Source organism: Phyllobates terribilis, unplaced genomic scaffold, assembly GCF_046119375.1.
Source record: "Phyllobates terribilis strain yellow unplaced genomic scaffold, ASM4611937v1 Scaffold_3__8_contigs__length_932513732, whole genome shotgun sequence".
NCBI classification, from domain to species: domain Eukaryota; kingdom Metazoa; phylum Chordata; class Amphibia; order Anura; family Dendrobatidae; genus Phyllobates; species Phyllobates terribilis.
In genome coordinates, this window is record NW_027362763.1 from 502,129,956 (window position 1) to 502,154,467 (window position 24,512).

A 24,512-nucleotide genomic window follows, 5' to 3' on the forward strand; every position below is an offset into this window, starting at 1 on the left:
TTCCCATTTTGGCAGAAAATGTAGGCTGCTTAATAATGTGAGACAGCCTTCTTAAGTTGTCTTGCCTTTCATTGGACACACCTGCCAAACTAATTAGCACAGGTGTCTGCAATTGCTTACAGTGATATAAAGAGCCCTGACACACATCACCATCAATGAGTTTAACTGACAAACAAACAAATTCTTCCCTTATCACTCCTAAACACTTTTTGCATAATAATTTGGAACGCGGTGTACATGTGCTTTTCCACAAAACACCAGCGGTTCACGTAGTGAATCTTACAGTTCTAACTTGCCAACCGTGGTCTGTATGGAATTGTTCAATAAAGGGCCCAAAATTAAGATAACATAGATGGGAGAGGTCTCTATGAATAGGAATTCCTAAGTATTTGATACCCTGTGAGGGCCAGGCAAAGGGAAAGTTGGACTGGATGGAATCCTATATGGATTTGGGGAGGGAGACATCGAGGGCCTCAGACTTCCCTGCATTGATTTTAAAATTTTACCATGTAACAAAGTGATCTATTTCAGCCATAACGGCATGGATGGATATATGTGATTGAGTGATATATACTAGGACATCATCAGCAAATAGAGAGCACTTGTACTCGGTGCCTCCCACCTCAATCCACCTAATATTGGGGTTATGGCGAATTGATGAGAGCAGGTGCTCCGTCACTAGGATGTATAAGAGAGGGGACAGAGGACATCCCTGCCTTGTCCCATTGGTGATTGTGAAAGGTGATGAAAATGTTCTGACGCACCCCCTGGGCCTTGGGACACCCGGAGCCGGACCCTTTTTGGTGGATGCTGGTGGTTGTAGTCTTCGTGGCGGCGACCCGGTTCCGTGGCTCAGGGCGGTCAAACCAGTGGCGGAACTATTTATGTGGTTTTGATGTTTAAATGTCCGACTACGTCACCCGTGGATTGCGGTCAGAGTGAACCGCCGCTACAGGGCAGACCGCTGAGGCTGGTGTTGTGGGTGCAGCAGAGCTTAGCATAACTCCCCACGGGAGGAGTATAGCCTCAGGGCAGTGTATGCGGAGGATGGGGGTGATGGTGCAGGGCAGCAGCAGTAACGACACGGAGTCAGTGATGCAGTCCAGGGCCTTTACTCACAGTTCTTATTATCCAGACCACGTCTGCAGGTAACGGCTGCCCACGTCGTACTGTGCTCACCAGGTGAGGGGCTCAGACAACTCCCAGATAACTTTGGAGCACTTCACAGGACCCCCTTTGTGTGTCCTTTGTCTGGACTTTCTTACCAACACTTCTGTCCGGCTGCCTCGGGCCTCCTCTTGGTAAACTTGGCGCCAGTTTCCCTGACCCTATGTGGTGCCTTCCTAGCGGGTGTAGCGAGGGGCTGCACCACATAAAATGACAGAGCCTCCGGTTTCTAGCTGAGGGTCGTTTCCTGACTCCACTAGTTCGGGGACCGGTCTCCCCCTTTGGCCTGACCCCTCCACGCAGGTGGATTCGGGCGTGCGGTGGCGACTCGCCCATCCGCACCCCTGGGATCCCTTCATTCCTCGTTCCTGGAGCCTTCTCCGCTCCTCTTCCTTCCTTCTCCCTCTTCCAGGCCTGGGCCTCTGTTACTAGGCCCGCCTCCGGAGCAGAGCTCATGCAGAGCCCCTGCTCCCTGCCACTTCTGCTCAGACTTCTCTGCACTGAACTAAGATGGTGCCCACCTTTTATACTCCCTTCTCAATGCACCCAGGAACTGCTTCCTCCCTGCTCCTGCACTACAGGGTTCCCCTTCCTCAGTGTTCCCTCCCCCCACTCCAGCCAGGGACAGGGACTGTCGTGCCCATCTCAGGGGCATATTGGTCGCCCTGCCCCACGGCAATGTGGTGTAATGCATGCAGGTGTCGGGTCCTGATCCACACTCCATCCTTACCTGAGAGTGAGATATCACACCTCTGGGTGAGGTGCAATACGTCTGTAGCAACCGAGCCCTCAGGGTGCTACAGTTCCATTTATCTTCAGCCTAGGTGACGTATTGCGATACAGGGCCGTGATTTTGGCTATAAAAGGGTCCCCTAGACCCCTACCCCAAGCTTTTTAAGAGAATCATATATGGCGTGCCAGGAGACTCTATGGAATGCTTTCTCAGCATCCAACGAGAGTATCTAATTACAAATTTTTAACTGCATCTAGCCCAGGAAATACTTTGTGCCTAGTAGCAGTGTCTGCTAGTCAGCGGATTATCCCGGCTGTTAAGCAAGCTACACCACCTGTAGTTTAGACACTTAATTTTTTCAAAGGAAATGCTTCGGGACCATGGGATACTCAGTGAAGAGCATCAGCAGGCACCCCAAGGCATAGGGGCTGGGACTGGCAGTAGGATGCCTTGCGGTGGACAGCCGAGCTCGATCCTTATAAAAGCTTTTTAACTGCAGCAGCATTAGTGGACGCTACTGGAGCTGGAATTACGCGGCTGCTGGCATGAGACTTGCCCTCCAATAGATCCTTGTAAATGGATTTAAAGTGTATTCATTCAAATTAGAGAGACAATTTAAATTAAAAAGCTTAGAGCTGCCTCCACCACAGGGGGGCTCGCTCGACCCACCAGCGGACAGGCACCAGTATTGGGAGAGGGGGGCTGACCATCAGGGTTCACCGCGGCTCTGGCACAAACCCGGCGACACGGAGGTGGCACGGGCAGGAGCGGACTGGCCGTGTCGGCTTCTCACTTTTTGGATTTTAGAAGGGCATGACATGCCTATATCTGTGTCTCCCCCTCCTTTTACTCCTCCACCTCTTTTATTTTCGCATGACTATATGTACTTGTCACTTTTCCATGTGTTAGTTGTGTCTTCTGAGCAGTTTGTCAGCTTTTGGACACCTTTGAAGGTGTTTTCTATGTGTTTCTATGTGTTTTTGTTTGCCTGCCATTGGTTTTAACGGTGTTCGAAGGTGTTCGACGAACAGTTCGACGAACACACGGGTGTTCGACGAACCGAACCGAACTCGAACACTACGGGGGTGGCTCAACACTACTCTCTAGCACTTTGGCAAACAAACTTCCTTCTGTTACAGTCAAATATTTAAAGTTTGTTCATTGGTCCAGAGCATCTGCTGACTTTTTTCTGCACCCCAGTTCCTATGTTTTCATACATAGTTGAGTTCCTTGGCCTTGTTTCGATGTCAAAGTTATGATTTTTTTGTTGCAATTCTTTCATGAAGACCCCCTCTGGCCATACTTCTCCAAACTGTAGATGGATGTAGATGGGTCCCACCAGTTGGTGCCATTTCTGAGTTAACAGTACTGCTTGACATCTTCAATTTTGAAGGGGAGTAGGCATGATGTGTCTTTTATGTGTTGCACTAAGTTTCCTTGGCCAACGACTGCATCTATAGCCATAAAAGTTGCCCATTTCTTGGCGTTTCCTTAGAGGCACAGCTTGAAAGTTTAGTCTGCTTTAAAATCTTTGACTGGGAGTAACATTGCTGATGCAGTCATGGTGTTTGACCAGTGACATGAAATTGTCTTCTACATCGCCACTAGTTTAGCAGAGTTTGTCTGTTCCTCCTCAAGTTTTATGCTTCCTATACAGCTGTTTCTACTTTAATTAACGACTGTTTAAACCAACATATGAAATTGATGATCATTATCCCCTGTTTGGTATAATTGGTTATTTTTACACCTGACAATAAACCTTCAATATCAATGACTTTGAATAAGTGTACATTGAAGAATTAATGGTGTTTTGAAGGTAAAGTGTGGTCACATTAAATATTGATTTGAGTTAGTTTTCTGCTTTTGTTCATTCACTTTGCATTTAGTTAATTTAGTCGTATAAATTATTAACACTTTTATTAATCAATTATACATATATCAGTTTTCTAAAATAGAACATGACAGTGGGTAAAAAAACTATATTATATGAGCAATGTAAGTCTGTCCGGATTAGGCACGGTGCACAAGTCTATAATGAAGACTCATGCCACATGAGTAAGGCAACTACAGAATTCTATGGTATTCTTAGGAATCTTACTTTTTGCATTGCATATAGAAGATAATGCTGTCAGGTCCCCTTTCAGTAAGAGATAACTACACTGTGTGCAGAATTATTAGGCAAGTTGTATTTTAGAGGATAATTTTTTATTATTGATCAACAACTATGTTCTCAATCAACCCAAAAGACTCATAAATATCCAAGATTAATATTTTTGGAAGTTGGAGTGGGATTTTTTTAAATTTGGCTATTTTAGGAGGATATCTGTTTGTGCAGGTAACCATTACTGTGCAGAATTATTAGGCAACTTAATAAAAACCAAATATAATCCCATCTCACTTGTTTATTTTCACCAGGTAAACCAATATCAGTGCACAAAATTTAGAAATAAACATTTCTGACATGCAAAAACAACCTTTCTTTATGATGACACTCAACAGGCTTCCATCCATAGATTCTGTCAGGTGCTTGATCTGTTTCCGATCAACATTGCGTGTAGCAGCCACCACAGCCTCCCAGACACTGTTCCGAGAGGTGTACTGTTTTCCCTCCCTGTAGATCTCACATTATATGATGGACCACAGGTTCACTATGGGGTTCAGATCAGGTGAACAAGGGGGCCATGTCATTATTTTTTCTTCTTTTAGACCTTTACTGGCCAGCCACGCTGTGGAGTAGTTTGATGCATGTGATAGAGCATTGTCCTGCATGAAAATCATCTTTTTCTTGAACGATACTGACTTCTTCCTGTACCACTGCTTGAAGAAGTTGTCTTCCAGAAACTGGCAGTAGGTCTGGGAGTTGAGCTTCACTCCATCCTCAACCCGAAAAGGTCCCACAAGTTCATCTTTGATGATACCAGCCCATACCAGTACCCCACCATAACCTTGCTGGCGTCTGAGTCGGAGTGGAACTCTCTGCCCTTTATTGATCCAGCCTCTGGCCCATCCATCTTGCCCATCAAGAGTCACTCTCATTTCATCAGTCCATAAATCCTTTGAAAAATCAGTCTTAAGATATTTCTTGGCCCATTCTTGATGTTTTATCTTATGTTTGTTGTTCAAAGGTGGTCATTTTTCAGCCTTCCTTACCTTGGCCATGTCCCTGAGTATCGCACACTTTGTGCTTTTTGATACTCCAGTAACATTGCAGCTCTGAAATATGGCAAAACTAGTGACGAATGGCATCTTGGCAGCTTCACGCTTGATTTTCCTCAATTCATGGGCAGTTATTTTGCGCCTTTTTTAGCCAACACGCTTCTTGCGACCCTGTTGGCTATTTGCCATGAAACGCTTGATTGTTCGGTGATCACGCTTCAAAAGTTTGGAAATTTCAAGACTGCTGCATCCCACTGCAAGACATCTAACAATTTTGGACTTTTCAGAGCCCGTCAAATCTCTCTTCTGACCCATTTTGCCAAAGGAAAGGAAGTTGCCTATTAATTAAGCACACCTTATATAGGGTATTGATGTCATTAGTCAACACCCTTCCTCATTACAGAGATGCACATCACCAGATTTACTTAATTGCTAGTTGGCTCTCAAGCCTATGCAGCTTGGAGTAGGACAACATGTATAAAAAGTATCGAAGTGATCAAAATAGGCATTTGCCTAATAATTCTGCACGCGGTGTAATGTATAACATCTTGTGATCTAAATCCCTACCTTTTAAAATTGAATCCACAGAGATTGCTCTTCCAGAATCTGGCTCTGAAAAAAATAATAAAATGTTAGTTTTGTAAATATCTAAAACATACTAAATAAATACAAAAGCACTTCCATACAATATGTTGCATATACTCAAGAGCTTACAATAAATTACATAGCTTTTTTTAATACTATAAGTGGGGGAGATTAGCCTTGTTGCACATTAGCGTTATGATTATGCTCTTCATAAAATATAAAAATAAATGTTTTTTCAGAACCACTTTAAAACAAATGGAACTTAGAGTGCAAACTTAAAAATTAAATTAACATGATCTTTAATTTTTAAACTATTCTAAAGTACAAAATCATTAATTCAGCTAAGGGCTTTTGTCCACATACAAACATCTTATTCATACTTTCCCCATTTAATAACGGTCTGTTTTTTTGTCGCTGGTAGCCTACTAATACTACCAATTATCGAAGTCTGTAGAAATATTAAAAGGCTTCTAATATAAGCATGAGTATCTGTCTTTAATCTTGTCGCTGGTATCCTACTAATACTACCAATTATCTAAGTCTGTAGAAATATTAAAAGGCTTCTAATATAAGCATGAGTGTCTTATTTTATTCATTTTAGTTATGTTAACACAGGTGAACACAGTAGAAAAAGTAGTTTAAGAATTGATATACTTACGACCTGTGAGGGATTCAGACATAATTATGATCACCCCAGGGACAATGCGACTAGTTCCACACGTGCCTATGAAGTGTGCAAATTTTTTTTTAATTTTGTTAAAAAGTGTATTAATCACCCTAAGTGACATGCTTGTATCCTATGTAATTCCAAATATATAAATTCATGGAAATATTTAAATGATAGAACTTATGTGCTAGTATAAAACACATGATTTTATTAAATAACAAATTAATATTGACTACATCAAAAGTTAAAAACAATTAGGATCAGAAGTGAGGGTATAAGGGGCTCAAAGATTTCTAATATGGGGAGGAAGCAGCCATTTTGCTTTAATATGGTCAATATAGTAAATATATTACATTTATATGCACCAGAATAATATAATATATAATTAATACAAACACATTTGACTATACAGCGTCTGTGATAGGTCTCAAGGCATGAGATGCAGTAATGACCACATATAAAGCAAAGGTGAGTATTAGTCAATATAAGCAACAGTGCATATAACACATTAACCCAAATGGATGCTTAAACATATATCTGTGGGTCAAAATAAACCCGCAGCCACGATGTGCATGGGCTTTTTTGGGGGGGTTATCCCAGAGATGCGGGTAAGCAACCATTTTATACTATGCTGGTTTATGACTCTATTTTTCTGTAGGACTTTTATTTACTTTGGAGTTTTTCCCTCTATAAAAGATTTCTCTTAGGGCACATGGCCCTTTACTGTCTATACATTACTACCTATGTTCAGATAATTGGTTTAATAGTTATTTAGATAAACTTAATTGGCAGATTGATAAAGCCAATTAATTGCTGCAAATGGAGTAAGAAAATGTACATTACTTTGAATTTTAATTAAGTAATAGGGCATTTTTTAAGGGGAAGGCATAAGTAAAAAAAATAAATACTGATAAGTAAACCGATGCTTAAGTCTTGAATGGCTTGAATCCAGAAGAAAACACCAAAATCATGAGCCCATGTCAAAGCTGAATTAAGGTAAGATGTGACATTGCCCACCATTCTAAACATACTAATGTTGTGTTGTGAATTATTTTATAATATATATTTATAGCAGAGATCAATTATTTTTCCTTAATGAATGAAAAAACCTCTAGATCATCACTGTAGAGCTTTCCACTGGAGGTATAACTCGGTAGTATTTCTCAACATTCACTTCCCACAAAAGACTCTGGGCTACAGTATTCTACTGCTCTGATTTACAGAATACAGAAAAAAGGGGGTCATAAAGGACACATCCCAATGTATATTACTAAGACACTCTTATGGTGTCAGTAAAGTTATTTGGACTTTTTGGAATTATGCCTTAGGAGCTTTCCCAATGCAGATAACGCAATTTTAAAACAAAATGTTCAAATTAGTGAATATAAATATTGGGTACTCGTAAGGTATGTTCATATATGGCATTCTGATGCGTTCCTATAGCTTTTTGTTGCTTTGTTTTTTTTTATAAAAAATTATGAAAAAAATATTTTCTCATTAGTTTTGCCCAAGTGCATCAAAAATCTGTGACAACACATAGAATATGCCGCATGGTAATATACACTAAAACTGGAAATGTTACAATCTTTTATCATTTTCTCTGCTATCTGCTATTTAGAAATTTAGTATTTGCCCTACTGTTCCCTTTGTCAAACATACAATATTGTTTTTATTCACTAGCAGTATGCAGATGTTAACGCCATAAGTAAAGCATGCAGTAGATCGGAGTAAAATAATTATATATTTTAGAAAGCTAACACTGTTGAATAAAATGTTTTCCACAGGAAAGAAAAAAAACAATTTTAAAAGAACAACCTTGAAGGGAACATGTTATCTTCACAAACACCTTTGAGAACTGTCATGTTCTGCCAAGTGTGACTGTAATTTGAAAGTCAAACTGCATCCTGACTTTTACTAACCACATACAAGTCATGACAAAAACACAAATAAAAGTTAATGTATCAATTTGTATCCAATACAATGGTTTTAACCTTTAAATACTACATAGACATGCACATACATATGCACATGTACACACAATTTGAACACATCTGATAACTTAATGGTTATCCTTGACTTTACTAGAATGTGCCAACTGTAGATTCAGAAAGAAGGAAACAGAATTATGGAGGAACGTACATGAGTTTTTTAAAATATTTGGTACTAACCGCCATGTCTTTGGAAGACGTAGAATAGTTGCCCAGATATTTTCTACATGCGTAGTGCCTACCGTGAAGTATGGAGGTGAAGGTGTGATAGTGTGGGGATGCCTTTCTGTTTACACTGTTGGTGATTTATTCCAAATTCAAGGCACACTTACCGAGCATGGCTATCACAGCATTCTGCAATGACATGCCATCCAGTCTGGTTTGCACTTAATGTGACCATCATTTGTGTTGCAAGAGGACAACGACCAAAAACACACCTACAGGATACCTAAGAGTTATGTGTCTAAGAACGAGAGGGATGGAGTGCTGTGTCACTTTATGCAGCCATCACAATCACCTGACCATCTGGGAGGAGTTGGACAGATGAATGAGGTCTAAAAAGTGAACAAGTGATCAGCGCATTTGGGATCTCCTTCAAGACCATTGGAAAGCCATTCCCACCAACTACCTATTGAAGCTCCTTAAGAGAATATCAAAGTGGTGTAAAGCTGTCATGAGAGTAAAAAGGGGGGCACTTTGATGAATCTTAGGTTTAACACATATCCTAGTTTATTTCACATGTATTTTAATACTGTTTACTTGCATATTTGTGACTCCTTGTTTTCACATCTGTTTCTGCAAGGTTTTACTGTCTTCAGTATCAATTTACAATGTGCACATTCCAATAATAGCAAGGATAACTATTGCAATAACAAGTGTGTTCACCTTCTCAGTGGTACGCTATACATATAGCTATATCTATATACATATAGATAGATAGACAGACAGATAAATAAACAGATAAATAGAAAGAGATAAATCTATATATCTATTTATACAAACCCCATTACTGAAGTTGCAACACCAAAAATGAAATGTTATGAAATTATGGAACCCACAGGATAGATAGAAATGTTTTGAGAGGAATTGAATTATACTAGAATTTTACAATAATCTGCATTCTTGAGAAAACTGATTTTTTGTTATTTGCACCTCGCAAATTCACCTCGCCACCATTATGCTGAACCATATAGGACAAGAAAAAGTAAAAAAAAAAAATAGTTCCTCACCGCTAACCTGCTTCTCTCTTTCCTCTTATTGTTCTCAGTGCATCATGTTACTGATGCCACATGCTGCATCTTCACAATAAGTTTGGACTTTCAGCCGTGTCTAGGGCTAGGATGACCTTGTGCATGGTGAGAAAATCTAGCATAGAATGCATGTTGTAAAGACACGGCGCTCTTCATAAAATAACAATGTCACTGCAACCTTGCAATGCGCAAGTGCAGATATAGCACAGACCTAGCGTGAAGATGCAGCATGCATGTAAAAAGATGCGCCAAGGACCGTATATTGGAGAGCAAGCAGCAGAGGTGAGCGGTGAGGAGAGTATTCTGGGGTCTGCCTAGACCCCATAGCCTAGTAAGAGGCATTCAGTTAATGGAATTGCAAATCGAATTTCCCAGTAAAACCTGGGAAATTTGACAAATTTAAATTTAGCCAGATCCACTCATATCTAATGCCACGCTGATTCCATGTAGGCATTCATATCATCAAGATCTTCCAGTTCCCTTTGCAATTGTTGACCAATAATGTCCACGATGTGCTCGATGCGAGACAAGTCCGGAGATACTGCAGGCCATGGCAAGCACATTTAGATTAGGCTGCACACAGTAGTATGAGTAACTTTCAGCCTAGTGTTGTTGTGTTGAAAAATGGCTCATGTGACTTTTTGGAGAAATGGTCTCATGGTCTCAACTGGTTTCATACTAGATCCATTCTGTAAAATTAAAGGTCACATAGCAAGTCTAACGCATCAAACAGTGTCTATACAAATCTTTAGTAGATGTTTACATTATATTCAGCTATGATTCAGATGTCCAGCAACAAGTGTTCTAGTAATCTTGCGCTACCACTCTGAAAAGCTATTATAGTGCTAAGTAAAGCGGCAATAGAGACTGGAATGCAGGTCTATCCTCTTCAGTGATGAGACCTGATTTATTTTGGACCTAATGATAGCCAAAGATTGGTTGGAGACCAAATGGGCAATGGCATGAAGAGGTCTTCATAAAGGAACATCACATTCATCCTTTTCCTGAGACTATGGTGTGGTTAAATATATGGTAGCTTGACCCCTATAATCTCTATTTTAGGTACACTAACAGCCTTGCGTTACCTTGATTTGGTTGTGCAACTAATGGTATGGCCATTTCTCCAAAGTGTCCCACTAGGAAAACACCAGGTTGAATGTTGCTTCTTGTAGTGTGAGCAGCCTACATGGCCTAATTGTGCTACCATGGCCTGCAGCACCTCTGGACTTGACTATCGTTGAGTACATCTGGGATATAATTTGTCGACAATTGGAGCTACCCATGTTGGCTGCTACTTAGGCTTTTTAGACAATTTAAGGGTACACTAACACTAACGTACAGTATCCCATGATTCTCTCATGCAAGAGAATCAGATGCTATTTGCAAATGGCCCTCGGCTCAAATTCTGCTGCACGCATAAGCCGAGTATCATTTTACCATGATCCAATTATCTCGCATGCGAGAATCAGGCCACAGGAGCTGAGAAGATGGATAACTTAATTTCTCCATCTTCTCCATTCTGTAAATTGGCGTATATCGGACATCCAAGAGCAATTGATGTTTTGCACATGCCATCAGATTTACAGTTTAAGGGTGCGTGCTGTCTGATATACACTGCTAATAGCATTGATTGGCACTGCTCTGTGGTATAACAATGGAGGGAGTGCTATCCAATGAAACATCTACTGGCTACTTGTCAGTGTGAGTGATCCCTAAGACATGGAGCAGAGCTTACGCTCTCCTAACAGCATCAAGCCCCAATGTACCCCAATATAGGAACACTAGCCCTGGGGAACAAATTAAGGAAGTGGAAAGTCTTAACTTTCATTCTTATTTCAATGTTGAAAAGAAGTTCACCAATCTATCACAAGCTAAAGATGATAATGAATTAAGGCTTGCAAGAGATTTCAAAAGCAATAAGAAAGGATTTTGGGAGTATGTCAAAAGTAAAATAAAAGTCACGGATGCTATAAGATTGTTACAGGATGAAAATGGTTAAGTGACAAAAAATAATGCTGAGAAGAGCGAACTTTTAAATTCCTATTTTGCTTCTGTGTTCTCTAAGAAAGTAAGTGTAACATCAACTGATCTTCACTGTCATATTGAAGGGATAGAAGAATCCACACTATCTATAAACAGAGAGATAGTGAAGGAATATTTAGCTAACAAAAATTAATTCAAGTCTCCAGGTCCAAATGAATTACATCCTAGGGTACTGAAGGAGATAGACGAAATTATTGAACCACTCTACATAGCCTTTGAAACTTATTGGAGAACAGGAAGAAGAAGAGGGGATGGGAAGAAAAACGCCGGACACGAACATGCAACCAGAGAACATACTAATGAAAGATATGAAGTGCGACAAAGGAGGTCCAAGACAAGATACTTGGAAGGGAGGTAAGAAAATTTCTAATACAATCCACAGGGAGAAGATTGGAACAAAACAAAATCGTGTAAACTGCGTGCTAGCAAATGCCAGGAGCCTGACAAACAAGATGGATGAACTGGAAGCAGAAATATCTACAGGTAACTATGACATAGTGGGAATAACCGAGACATGGTTAGATGAAAGCTATGACTGGGCAGTTAACTTACAGGGTTACAGTCTGTTTAGAAGGGATCGAAGAAGTCGGAAAGGGGGTGGAGTCTGTCTATATGTAAAGACGTGTCTAAAGCCTACAATACGGGAGGATGTATGGGAGGGAAATGAGGAGGCCGAGTCCTTATGGGTGGAGATACATGGGGCAAAAAACAATAATAAAATTATCATAGGAGTCTGTTATAAACCACCAAATATAGCAGAAGCCACGGAAAGTCTATTAATGAGACAAATAGACGAAGTAGCAAAAAATAACGAGGTGATTATTATGGGGGACTTCAACTACCCCGATATAGACTGGGAAACCGAAAGCTGTAGATCTCAGAAAGGAAACAGGTTTCTGTCAATTATCAAAGACAATTATTTGTCACAACTTGTGCAGGAACCAACTAGAGGGACGGCCCTTTTAGACTTAATATTAACTAACAGGCCAGACAGAATAACTGAGGTGCAGGTCGGGGGGCACCTGGGAAATAGTGACCACAACATTATACAATTGTCACGGGTGTGTTGCCACGAAGATCGTCACGAGTACACAGCCTGACTTCTCGCAGCTGACTTGTTGGTGCTTTGTGTTTCTCGGCAGTGAGGGAGTTAATTCTCTCTCTCTCTCTGGGCTAGATGAGGTCCAGCCTCGCCCAGCTGCAATCAATACTTCTGTAGTGAGACTCCTTCATATACCTGCTGGTCTGTTTGGGAGGTGTTGGTGAAAGCATTTCATTCAGACTGACAGAGCGGATCATGGTGTTTGGAGTTGCTGAGATAAGTGTATTTGGAAGTGTTTTTTCCCTTTCCTCGCTTTATCATTTATCTCCTTTCCCGTTGGTTTTCCCTCTGTTGTAGTTGAGAAGTTGTTTGTATGCAAGGTGGTTTTGGTTTTTCCCTTGTACTGTCTCGTTCGTCTAAATACTGTGTTTGGGCATATTATTTCTTGTTCCCTTTGGTTGTGATCGGGGTCCTTCTCAGGACTAGATTACTGAGGTGCAGGGATCTTCAGGAGGTAGGGGTTACGCTGGCGGCCTGGACCTCTGTACCTTTAACAGTACCTCCAGGTTGAGGGATTAGTCAGGGCCCCAGCTTAGGGTCAGCTTAGGCCCCCTACCTCCAGTATACAGAGACAGCGTGACAACAATTCCACATGTGCTTCAGTAGGGTGCCCAGCAAGGGAGTCACAAAAACACTGAACATCAGGAGGGCAAAGTTTGATCAGCTAAGAGATGCCCTTCACCTTATAGATTGGGATAGTATCTTCAGTAATAGGAGCACGGATAGAAAATGGGAAATTTTCAAAAAACAGTCCTACATAGTCACTGTAGAAGGTACATACCTTATGGGAATAAAAGGGCTAGGAATAGGAGGAAGCCAATGTGGCTAAATAAGGAAGTCAAGAGGGCAATGAAAAACAAAAAAAGGGCTTTCGGTAAACTTAAACAAGAAGGCAGCGAGGAAGCGCTAATAACTTATAGGGAAAAAAACAAAATCTGTAAAAAACAAATAAGAATAGCAAAAGAGGAGTCAGAGAGACTAATTGCCAAGGAAAGTAAAACGAATCCCAAACTGTTCTTTAACTATATAAACAGTAAAAGGATTAAAACTGATGGAGTTGGCCCATTGAAAAATAACCTGGGTAAAATGATAGAGGGCGATGAGGGTAAAGCAAACCTACTCAATAGCTTCTTCTCCACTGTTTTCACAAAAGAAAACAATTTATCGGAGGAAATGCAGAGTGATAAAGTAAACCCTCCGCTAAATATCACCCACCTAACCCAGGAGGAAGTTCAGAAACGCCTAAATAATATCAAAATAGACAAGTCACCAGGCCCAGATGGCATACACTCCCGGGTACTAAAAGAACTAAGTAATGTGATAGACAGGCCGCTGTATCTTTTATTCAAGCACTCTTTATGGACAGGGACTGTCCCACTAGACTGGCGCCAAGCAAATGTGGTACCAATATTCAAAAAGGGGTCTAAAAGTGACCCTGGGAACTATAGACCAGTAAGCTTAACGTCTGTTGTGGGTAAATTGTTTGAAGGATTTCTTAGAGATGCTATTGTAGAATATCTTAATGATAATAACTGTCTAACTCCATATCAACATGGATTCATGAGGGATCGCTCCTGCCAAACAAACCTGATGGCCTTCTACGAGGAGGTGAGCTCACAGCTGGACCGGGGAGGGTCAGTGGATGTTGTATACCTTGACTTCTCCAAAGCGTTTAATACCGTGCCACACAAAAGGTTGGTATATAAAATGAGAATGCTTGGTCTGGGGGATAATGTGTGCAAGTGGGTAAATAGCTGGCTGAGTGATAGAAAGCAGAGGGTGGTTATCAATGGAGTAAGGTCAGGGTGTGTCAGGGTTACTAGCGGGGTGCCTCAAGGGTCTGTCTTGGGCCCTATATAATTTAATATATTTATTAATGATCTAGTGGAAGGGTTGCATAGTAAAATAGCAATATTTGCAGATGATACTAATCTTTGTAAAGTAGTTAATACAGATGAGGATAGGGCACAGCTACAGGAGGATTTAGATAAATTGGGGAGTTGGGCCAAAAAATGGCAAATGAGGTTCAATGCCGATAAATGTAAGGTCATGCACATGGGAAAGAAAAACAGCAGTCACCCATACATATTAAATGGCTTCACATCCAGCTGGATGAATGTCTCAAGTGGGATACCACAGGGCTCTGTCCTGGGACCTGTATTGTTCAACATCTTCATCAATGATTTAGATGAAGGAATTGAGGGTAAACTGATTAAATTTGCTGATGACACAAAGCTAGGAGGGATAGCTAACACTAGAGAAGAGAGAGAGAGGATTCAAAAAGACCTAAATAAACTGGAGCAGTGGGCAGCAACCAACAGAATGGTTTTTAACAGGGAAAAATGCAAAGTACTACATCTGGGCAATAAAAATAAAAAAAGCATATACAGAATGGGAGGAATAGAGCTAAGCAACAGTACATGTGAAAAAGACTTAGGTATACTAATAGATCATAGACTGAACATGAGTCAACAGTGTGATGCAGCAGCAAAAAAGGCAAATACAATTCTGGGATGTATTAACAGAAGCATACAGTCTAGATCACGTGAAGTCATTATCGGTCTTTACTCCTCTTTGGTCAGACCTCATCTGGAATACTGTGTACAGTTTTGGGCACCACATTTTAAAAAAGACATAGACAAACTGGAACAAGTTCAGAGAAGAGCGACCAGAATGGTGACTGGTCTGCAAACCATGTCCTATGAGGAACGGTTGCAGGATTTGGGAATGTTTAGCTTGCAAAAAAGAAGACTGAGAGGAGACTTAATAGCTGTCTACAAATATGTCAAGGGCTGTCACATTGTAGAAGGATCATCTTTATTCTCATTTGCACAGGGAAAGACTAGAAGCAACGGGATGAAACTAAATGGGAGGAGACACAGATTAGATATTAGAAAAAACTTTTTGACAGTTAGGGTGATTAATGAGTGGAACAGGCTGCCACGAGAGGTGGTGAGTTCCCCTTCAATGGACGTCTTCAAACAGAGGCTGGACAGACATCTGTCTGAGATGATTTAGTGAATCCTGCTTTGAGCAGGGGGTTGGACCAGATGACCCAGGAGGTCCCTTCCAACTCTGCCATTCTATGATTCTATGATATTAAATGGGAAACCGTTGGGGAAATCTGACATGGAGAAGGACCTGGGCGTCTTGGTTAATAGCAAATTAAATTGGAGTGCCCAGTGTCAGGCAGCAGCTGCGAAGGCAAATAGAGTCATGGCATGCATCAGAAGAGGAATAGGGGCATATGATGAGAACATTGTTCTTCCTCTGTATAAAGCGCTGGTAAGGCCGCACTTAGAATATTGTGCACAGTTCTGGGCTCCGGTGCTCAGGAAAGACATATTGGAGCTAGAGAGGGTACAAAGGAGGGCGACTAAGGTAATAAAGGGAATGGAGGGACTAGAATACCCAGAGAGGTTGTCAAAATTAGGCCTATTTACATTGGAAAAGAGAAGGCTTAGGGGAGACCTCATAAACATGTATAAATACATCAGGGGGCAGTACAGAGATCTCTCCCATGACCTATTTATACCAAGGATGGTGACAAAGACGAGGGGGCACACTATGCGTCTGGAGGAAAGGAGGTTCCTGCACAAGCATAGAAGGGGATTCTTTACGGTCAGAGCCGTGAGACTCTGGAACTCTCTGGGAGAGGAAGTGGTGATGTCCAACTCACTTAATGAGTTCAAGAGAGGCCTGGACGCCTTTCTTGAGAACAATAAAATTACATCTTATGCTTAGTTAGTTAATCCAGGGATTTAATCTGACTGCCAGATTGGTGTCGGGAAGTGAATTTTTCCTCAATGATGTAAATTGGCCTATACCGCATGGTATAGGAATAGCGGAATAGCTGCAGTGCACAAGAAATGGGCTGAACTGGATGGACGCTTGTCTTTTTTCGGCCTTATAAACTATGTAACTATGTAAGAAGTCCCAGAAGCCTGGATAAGAGCGAATGGTGTCCCTATCTTCAAAAAGGGGAAGAAGCTAGACACAGGGGACTATAGGCCTGTGAGCCTTACTTATATACCAGGAAAGACCTTTTACCAAATTATTAAACAATATGTACGTAAGTACCTTTATCAGAATGAAGCGATTAACCAGAGCCAGCATGGGTTTGTAACTTATATGTAGAGATGAGCGGTGTTCGACTAGAACTGTTCGCCAATCTCAAATTCGAGCTGTTTTGGGCGGTGTTCGAGTTGTTCGACGAACCCGAACGATTTGCAAAAAATTCGGCTGTTCGAGGTTATGTTCGATAACTGTTCGTGCACCAAAAGCGTGTCCTGCATGTCTGGCGCTATTTAGAGCACCAATCATGCAGGGATTGTCTGCCACTCACTGTAATGCCACAGCCATGGTGGTTGTGGCATTACAGTGATTGCCCAAATCGATGGGAACAGTGCTCACAGTGAAACATGAAAAGCCGGCAATTCAGCAGCGGCATACACCGGTACCCGACAATTTAGAACCGAAAGAATAGAGCTTCACACATAGATTAGATAGATAGAAACATGTCAGTCACATATATAAGAAGTACAGTGACAGTGTTGCTTACTGTACTTGTCATTTAGTGTAAAGGATTTATCAAAAAAAATAATAGTGTTTTCATGCACCGTCTCTTTAAAAAAGCCGGCCGGCAATTCAGCATCTGTACCCGACAATTTAAAACAGACAGAATAGAGCTTCACACATAGATTAGATAGATAGAAACATGTCAGTCACATATATAATAAGTACAGTGACAGTGTTGGTTACTGTACTTGTCATTTACTATTAAAATAAAGGATTTATTATTAAAAAAAATTGGCGTGGGTTTCCCGTAATTTTCGTCTCTAGCGGAGGTTAAGCAGACGGCTGGGGCAGATGTTTGAAGCCTGGGAAGGGGGTAATACCCACGGAGCTTCCCAGGCTACTAATATGAGCCCCCAGCTGAATACATAGCCTTTACTAGCTATTAAAATGGGGGACCCCCCCAAAAAAATGACGTGGGGTCCCCCCTAATTTAATAGCTAGCAAAGGCTAGGCAGACAGCTGGGGGCTGATATTAATAGCCCAGGAAGGGAGCCATGAATATTGGCCCCCTCCCAGGCTAGAAACACCAGCCGTCAGCCGCCCCAGAAATGGCGCATCCATAGGATGCGCCAATTCTGGCACTTAGCCTCGCTCTTCCACGCTGCCCTGGTGCGGTGGCAGGGGGTAATAGGGTTGGGGTTGATGTCAGCTTATAATGCCAGCTGACATCAAGCCCAGGTTAGTAATGGAGAGGCGTCTATAAGACACCCCCATTACTAACCCCATAGTCAAAGTTAAAAGAAAACACAAACACCCAGAATAAAGTCCTTTAATTGAAATAAAGACACAATTCTTTATTGTTCTAAATTAAACCATACTTACCATCACGCCCATTCCAGCTGAAGCCAACGATCTCCTGCAATAAAAGAAAAATAATAAAGCAACCTCATCCTTACCTTTCCATGGTTCCCACGACAGCTTCAGCTCTGCTACATCGAGATAACAGGCTGGACCGCAGCAGAACGCTGCCATCCAGCCTGTCATCCCGCAGACACTGAGAAGCGCAGGCATGCTTGCGCTCTGCAGTGTCTGGCTGTGACGGCATAAAGATGAGACAAGTTCATGTCCAATGAACTCGGCGCACCTCATGCACGTCACTGACAGCGTGGGAGAATTCTCCTGCACTCAGCACTTCAGCGTGAGAATTCTCCCACGCTGTCAGTGACGTGCATGAGGTCAGCTGAGTTCATTGGACATGAATGAGCTCACCTCATGCACGTCACTGACAGCGTGGGAGAATTCTCACGCTGTAGCGCTGAGTGCAGGAGAATTTTCCCACGCTGTCAGTGACGTGCATGAGGTGAGCTGAGATCATTGGACATGAATGATGTGACGGCATCCAGATGAGCCGAGGTCATGTCCAATTCTCACGCTGAAGCGCTGAGTGCAGGAGAATTTTCCCACGCTGTCAGTGACATACATGAGGTGAGCCGAGTTCATTGTCGGCTCATCTGGATGCCGTCACAGTCAGACACTGAGGAGCGCAAGCATGCCTGCGCTTCTCAGTGTCTGCGGGATGACAGGCTGGATGGCAGCGTTCTGCTGCGGTCCAGCCTGTCATCTCGATGTAGCAGAGCTGAAGCTGTCCTGGGAACCATGGAAAGGTAAGGATGAGGTTGCTTTATTATTTTTCTTTTATTGCAGGAGATCGTTGGCTTCAGCTGGAATGGGCGTGATGGTAAGTATGGTTTAATTTAGAACAATAAAGAATTGTGTCTTTATTTCAATTAAAGGACTTTATTCTGGGTGTTTGTGTTTTTTTTTTAACTTTGACTATGGGGTTAGTAATGGGGGTGTCTTATAGACACCTCTCCATTACTAACCTGGGCTTGATGTCAGCTGGTATTATAAGCTGACATCAACCCCAACCCTATTACCCCCTGCCACCGCACCAGGGCAGCGTGGTAGAGCGAGGCTAAGTGCCAGAATTGGCGCATCCTATGGATGCGCCATTTCTGGGGCGGCTGACGGCTGGTGTTTCTAGCCTGGGAGGGGGCCAATATTCATGGCTCCCTTCCTGGGCTATTAATATCAGCCCCCAGCTGTCTGCCTAGCCTTTGCTAGCTATTAAATTAGGGGGGACCCCACGTCATTTTTTTGGGGGGGGTCCTCCATTTTAATAGCTAGTAAAGGCTAGGTATTCAGCTGGGGGCTGATATTAGTAGCCTGGGAAGCTCCGTGGGTATTACCCCCTTCCCAGGCTTCAAACATCTGCCCCAGCTGTCTGCTTAACCTCCGCTAGAGACTAAAATTACGGGGAACCCCACGCCAATTTTTTTTAATAATAAATCCTTTATTTTAATACTAAATGACAAGTACAGTAAGCAACACTGTCACAGTACTTCATATATATGTGGCTGACATGTTTCTATCTATCTAATCTAGGTGTGATTCTCTATTCCTTCTATTCTAAATTGTCGGGTACAGATGCTGAATTGCCGGCCGGCTTTTTTAAAGAGACGGTGCATGAAAACACTATTATTTTTTTTAATAAATCCTTTGCAGTAAATGACAAGTACAGTAAGCAACACTGTCACAGTACTTCATATATATGTGACTGACATGTTTCTATCTATCTAATCTATGTGTGAAGCTCTATTCTGTCTGTTATAAATTGTCGGGTACCGCTGCTGAATTGCCGGCCGGCTTTTTTAAAGAGACGGTGTACGAAAACACTATTATATTTTTTAATAAATCCTTTGCAGTAAATGACAAGTACAGTAAGCAACACTGTCACTGTACTTCTTATATATGTGACTGACATGTTTCTATCTATCTAATCTATGTGTGATGCTCTATTCCTTCATGTCTAAATTGTCGGGTACCGGTGTATGCCGCTGCTGACTTGCCGGCCGTTTTTTTAAAGAAAGCGTCTTCTGAGCAGTTTGTCAGCTTTTGGACACCTTTGAAGGTGTTTTCTATGTGTTCCTATGTGTTTTTGTTTGCCTGCCATTGGTTTTAACGGTGTTCGACGGTGTTCTAAGGTGTTCGACGAACAGTTCGACGAACAGTTCCTCGAACATCCCGGTGTTCGACGAACCGAACCGAACCCGAACACTACGGGGGTGGCTCAACACTACTTATAAGTCATGTCAGACTAATTTAATTTCCTGATATGACAGAATCACTGACTAGGTGGATCACGGAAACAGTGGATATAGTATATTTTGACTATAGCAAAGCATTTGACAAAGTATCTCATACCATCCTTATTGAAAAAATGATCAACTATGGAATGGACAAGGCAACTGTTAGGTGGATTCATAACTTGCTAGGTGATCGGGCCAAAAGTGTGCTCATAAATGGTTGCACATTTAGTTGGAAGAAAGTCTCAAGTGGGGCACCACAAGGCTCTGTCCTGGGCCCTGTGTTTTTCAACATCTTTATCAATGATTTACATGAAAGAATTGAGGGTAAACTGATTAAATTTGCTGATGACACAAAGTTAGGCGGGATAGCTAATAATAGAGAAGAGAGAGAGAGTGGATTCAAAAACATCTAAACAAACTTGAACTGTGGGCAGCAACTAACAGAATGGTTTTTAAAAAAGAGAAATGCAAAGTCCTACATCTGGGCAAGAAAAAACACATATACAGAATGGGAGGAATAGGGCTAAGCACCAGCACATGTGAGAAAGACTTATATACTAACAGATTACAGACTGAACATGAGTCAACAGTGTGATGCAGCAGCAAAAAATGCAAACACAATTCTCGGTTGCATTAACAGAAGCATAGTCTAGATCAAGTGAAGTAATTATCTTCCTCTACTCCTCTTTGGTCAGACCTCATCTGGAATACTGTGTCCAGTTCTGGGCATCACATGTTAAAAAAAGACATGAAGAAACTGGAGCAAGTTCAGAGAATAGTGACCAGAATGGTGACCGGTCTGCAAACAATGTCCTATGAGGAACGGTTAGAGGATTTGGGAATGTTTAACTTGCTAAAGAGTCGACTGAGAGGAGACTTAATAGCTGTCTACAAATATCTGAAGGGCTGTCACACTGTAGAGGGATCAGCTTTATTCTCATTTGCACAAAAATAGACTAGAAGCAATGGGATGAAACTGAAAGGGAAAAGATACAGGTTAGATATTAGAAAAAACATTTTGACAGTGAGTGAGTGTGATTAAAGTGTGGAACAGGCTGCCACGAGAGGTGGCGAGTTCTCCTTCAATGGAAGTCTTCAAACAGAGGCCGGACAGACATCAGTCTGAGATGTTTTAGTGAATCCTGCATTGAGCAGGGGTTTGAACCAGATAACCTTGGAGGTACCTTCCAATTCTAACATTCTATGATTCTATGATGAATCTCATGGGTGTACGAGATTTATTAAATTTATTTAAAAAAATCAACCTAAATTCCAGGATTTAGCGCTAAATACTGTTCTTCAGATGTACATATATTTTTGTTGTATAAAAAGTATGAAAACATAAAAAGTAGACAAGCTGATGCTAACAAAAAAATACATCGGCAGCATGTTCAGGGCAGGTTCCAGATTCATGTGGACAATGCATTTCCAGTGTGCCTTCTTGTGGCCAAACTTTTTTCACCTACCCAGTATTTCATGAATCGCCATCAAATGTACTACAGGTTTTCTTACCTTCCTTAAAGACAGATTCTTCAGGTACTTTAGGTGCTTCTTGATCTAAGCAAATAGAAAATTAAATATGGTTTTGGTGTAATTTAGTGTGTGTACACTGTGTGCAGAATTATTAGGCAAATGAGTATTTTGATACATGATAATTTTTATACATGTTGTCCTACTCCAAGCTGCATAGAATTGAGAGCCAACTACAAATTAAGTAAATCTGGTGATGTGTATCTCTGTAACGAGGAGGGGTGTTGACTAATGACATCAATACCCTATATAAGGTGTGCTTAATTATTAGGCAACTTACTTTCCTTTGGAAAAATGGGTCAGAAGAGAGATTTGACGGGCTCTGAAAAGTCCAAAATTGTTAGATGTCTTGCAGTGGGATGCAGCAGTCTTGAAATTTCCAAACTTTTGAAGCGTGATCACCGAATAATCAAGCGTTTCATGGCAAATAGCCAACAAAGTCACAAGAAGCGTGTTGGCCAAAAAATAACTGCCCATGAATTGAGGAAAATCAAGTGGGAAGCTGCCAAGATGCCATTCGCCACCAGTTTTGCCATATTTCAGAGCTGCAACGTTACTGGAGTATCAAAAAGCACAAGGTGTGCGCTACTCAGGGACATGGCCAACGTAAGGAAGGCTGAAAAACGACCACCTTTGAACAAGAAACATAAGATAAAACATCAAGAATGGGCCAAGAAATATCTTAAGACTGATTTTTCAAAGGTTTTATGGACTGATGAAATGAGAGTGACTCTTGATGGGCCAGATGGATGGGCCAGAGGTTGGATCAATAAAGGGCAGAGAGCTCCACTCCGACTGAGACGCCAGCAAGGTGTAGGTGGGGTACTGGTATGGTTTGGTATCATCAAAGATGAACTTGTGGGAACTTTTCGGGTTGAGGATGGAGTGAAGCTGAACTCCCAGACCTACTGCCAGTTTCTGGAAGACAACTTCAGTGGAACAGGAAGAAGTCAGTATCGTTCAAGAAAAACATGATTTTCTTGCAGGACAATGCTCCATCACATGCATCCAACTACTCCACAGCGTGGCTGGCCAGTAAAGGTCTAAAAGAAGAAAAAATAATGACATGGCCCCCTTGTTCACCTGATCTGAACTCCATAGAGAACCTGTGGTCCATCATAAAATGTGAGATCTACAGGGAGGGAAAACAGTACACCTCTCAGAACAGTGTCTGGGAGGCTGTGGTGGCTGCTGCACGCAATGTTGATCAAAAACAGATGAAGCAACTGACAGAATCTATGAATGGAAGGCTGTTGAGTGTCATCATAAAGAAAGGTTGTTTTTGCATGTCAGAAATGTTTATTTCTAAATTTTGTGCACGGATATTGGTTTACCTGGTGAAAATAAACAAGTGAGATGGGATTATATTTGTTTTTTATTAAGTTGCCTAATAATTCGGCACAGTAATAGTTACCTGTGTAGCACCCTGAGGATTCGGCTGCTACAGGGGTATTGCACCTCAACCCAGAGGTGTGATATTCCACTCCCGGGTAAGGATGGAGTGTGGACCTGAGCTCGGTAGGCTGCATGCACTACACACATCCCATTTCCGAGGGGCAGGCCGACGGTACTCCCACTTAGAAATGTGCAGGTACGACCGAGTCTGTTCCTGGCTGGAGTGGGAGGGGGGTGGTACATCCCAAGTAGTGTAGGGGCAGATAGGGGGAGCAGCCTGGGTAAAGTTAGGAGCTCATTGGGTGCTGGTCACCTGAGCTCACACATAGAGGGAGTATATAAGGTGGGCACCATCAAAGATCAGGGTCAGTCTGTGAGAGTCAGTAAGAAGCAGAGGTCCAGATGAGCCTGCAGAGAGAGAGTGGAGCAGAGAAGGAAAGACCCAGAGAGGGAAAAAGCAAGGACTCTGAGAACCCAAATTCAATCCCCGGGTGAAGAGTCGGCAATAGGGTACCGGATCCCAAACTGGTGGGGGCAAAAGCACACCCTAGCCAGAGACCGGAGGCCGTGGGCAGCGTCTGCCATGGCCACCCACCACATCCACCCCGAAGGCAAACCACGTGGAGGGTCAGGGAACCCAAGGCCAAGGGTCTCCCAACAGAAGGCCCGAGGGAGCTGGACCTAGGTGGATCACTAGTGGGGACGGCCAAAGGAAAGGACAGAAGGAGAGCTCAGGGTCACGCTCCGGACTTGTTTGGGGGTTTGCTGAATCCAGGACCTGGTGGACGCAGCACGGCTCGGGTGGTCACTTGAAGCTGGAGTGACCGGAACATCAGCAGTGAGTAAATACCCTAAACTGCACAACCCGACTCTGTCTTCACTTAACATCTATGCTGCACCACCACAACCCCCATCCTCTGCACCTGACCCCCTGAGGCTATACCCCACCCGTTGGGGGTTATACTACCAAAAGCTGCACCAACACCATCAGCCTCAGCGGACCCTGCTGCAGCGGCGGCCATAGTGACCGCAATACAACGGGTGGCGTAGTCGACATAAAGAACTTTATAACATCTGTAGGACTGCCACATACTCTGAGCTTGACACCCTGGGCACGGACCGGGTCACAGCCACTCGGAAGACTACAACTCCCATCTGATCCGGCTCCGGGTATTCCCCTAAAGAATATGGCCCAGGGGGCGCGTCAACTTTGGCGTAGTCGGCAGGAT

General features: G+C 42.4%; 1 protein-coding gene across 50 annotated transcripts in view; it reads right to left on the reverse strand.

Annotated features, from left to right (window-relative positions):
- The window catches only part of TRDN (triadin), a 1,346,604-nt gene that overhangs the window by 736,898 nt on the left and 585,194 nt on the right, over window positions 1-24,512 (reverse strand). For 49 of the 50 annotated variants that reach the window (XM_073675989.1, XM_073675970.1, XM_073675994.1 and 46 more), the window contains 3 exons: window positions 21,871-21,915; window positions 6,300-6,365; window positions 5,624-5,668 (listed from right to left, as the gene is read on the reverse strand). In XM_073675989.1, coding sequence (XP_073532090.1) covers window positions 5,624-5,668; window positions 6,300-6,365; window positions 21,871-21,915 — 156 coding nt within the window. The remainder of the gene's footprint in view (window positions 1-5,623; window positions 5,669-6,299; window positions 6,366-21,870; window positions 21,916-24,512) is intronic. The other variant, XM_073675997.1, reaches the window with a different exon arrangement.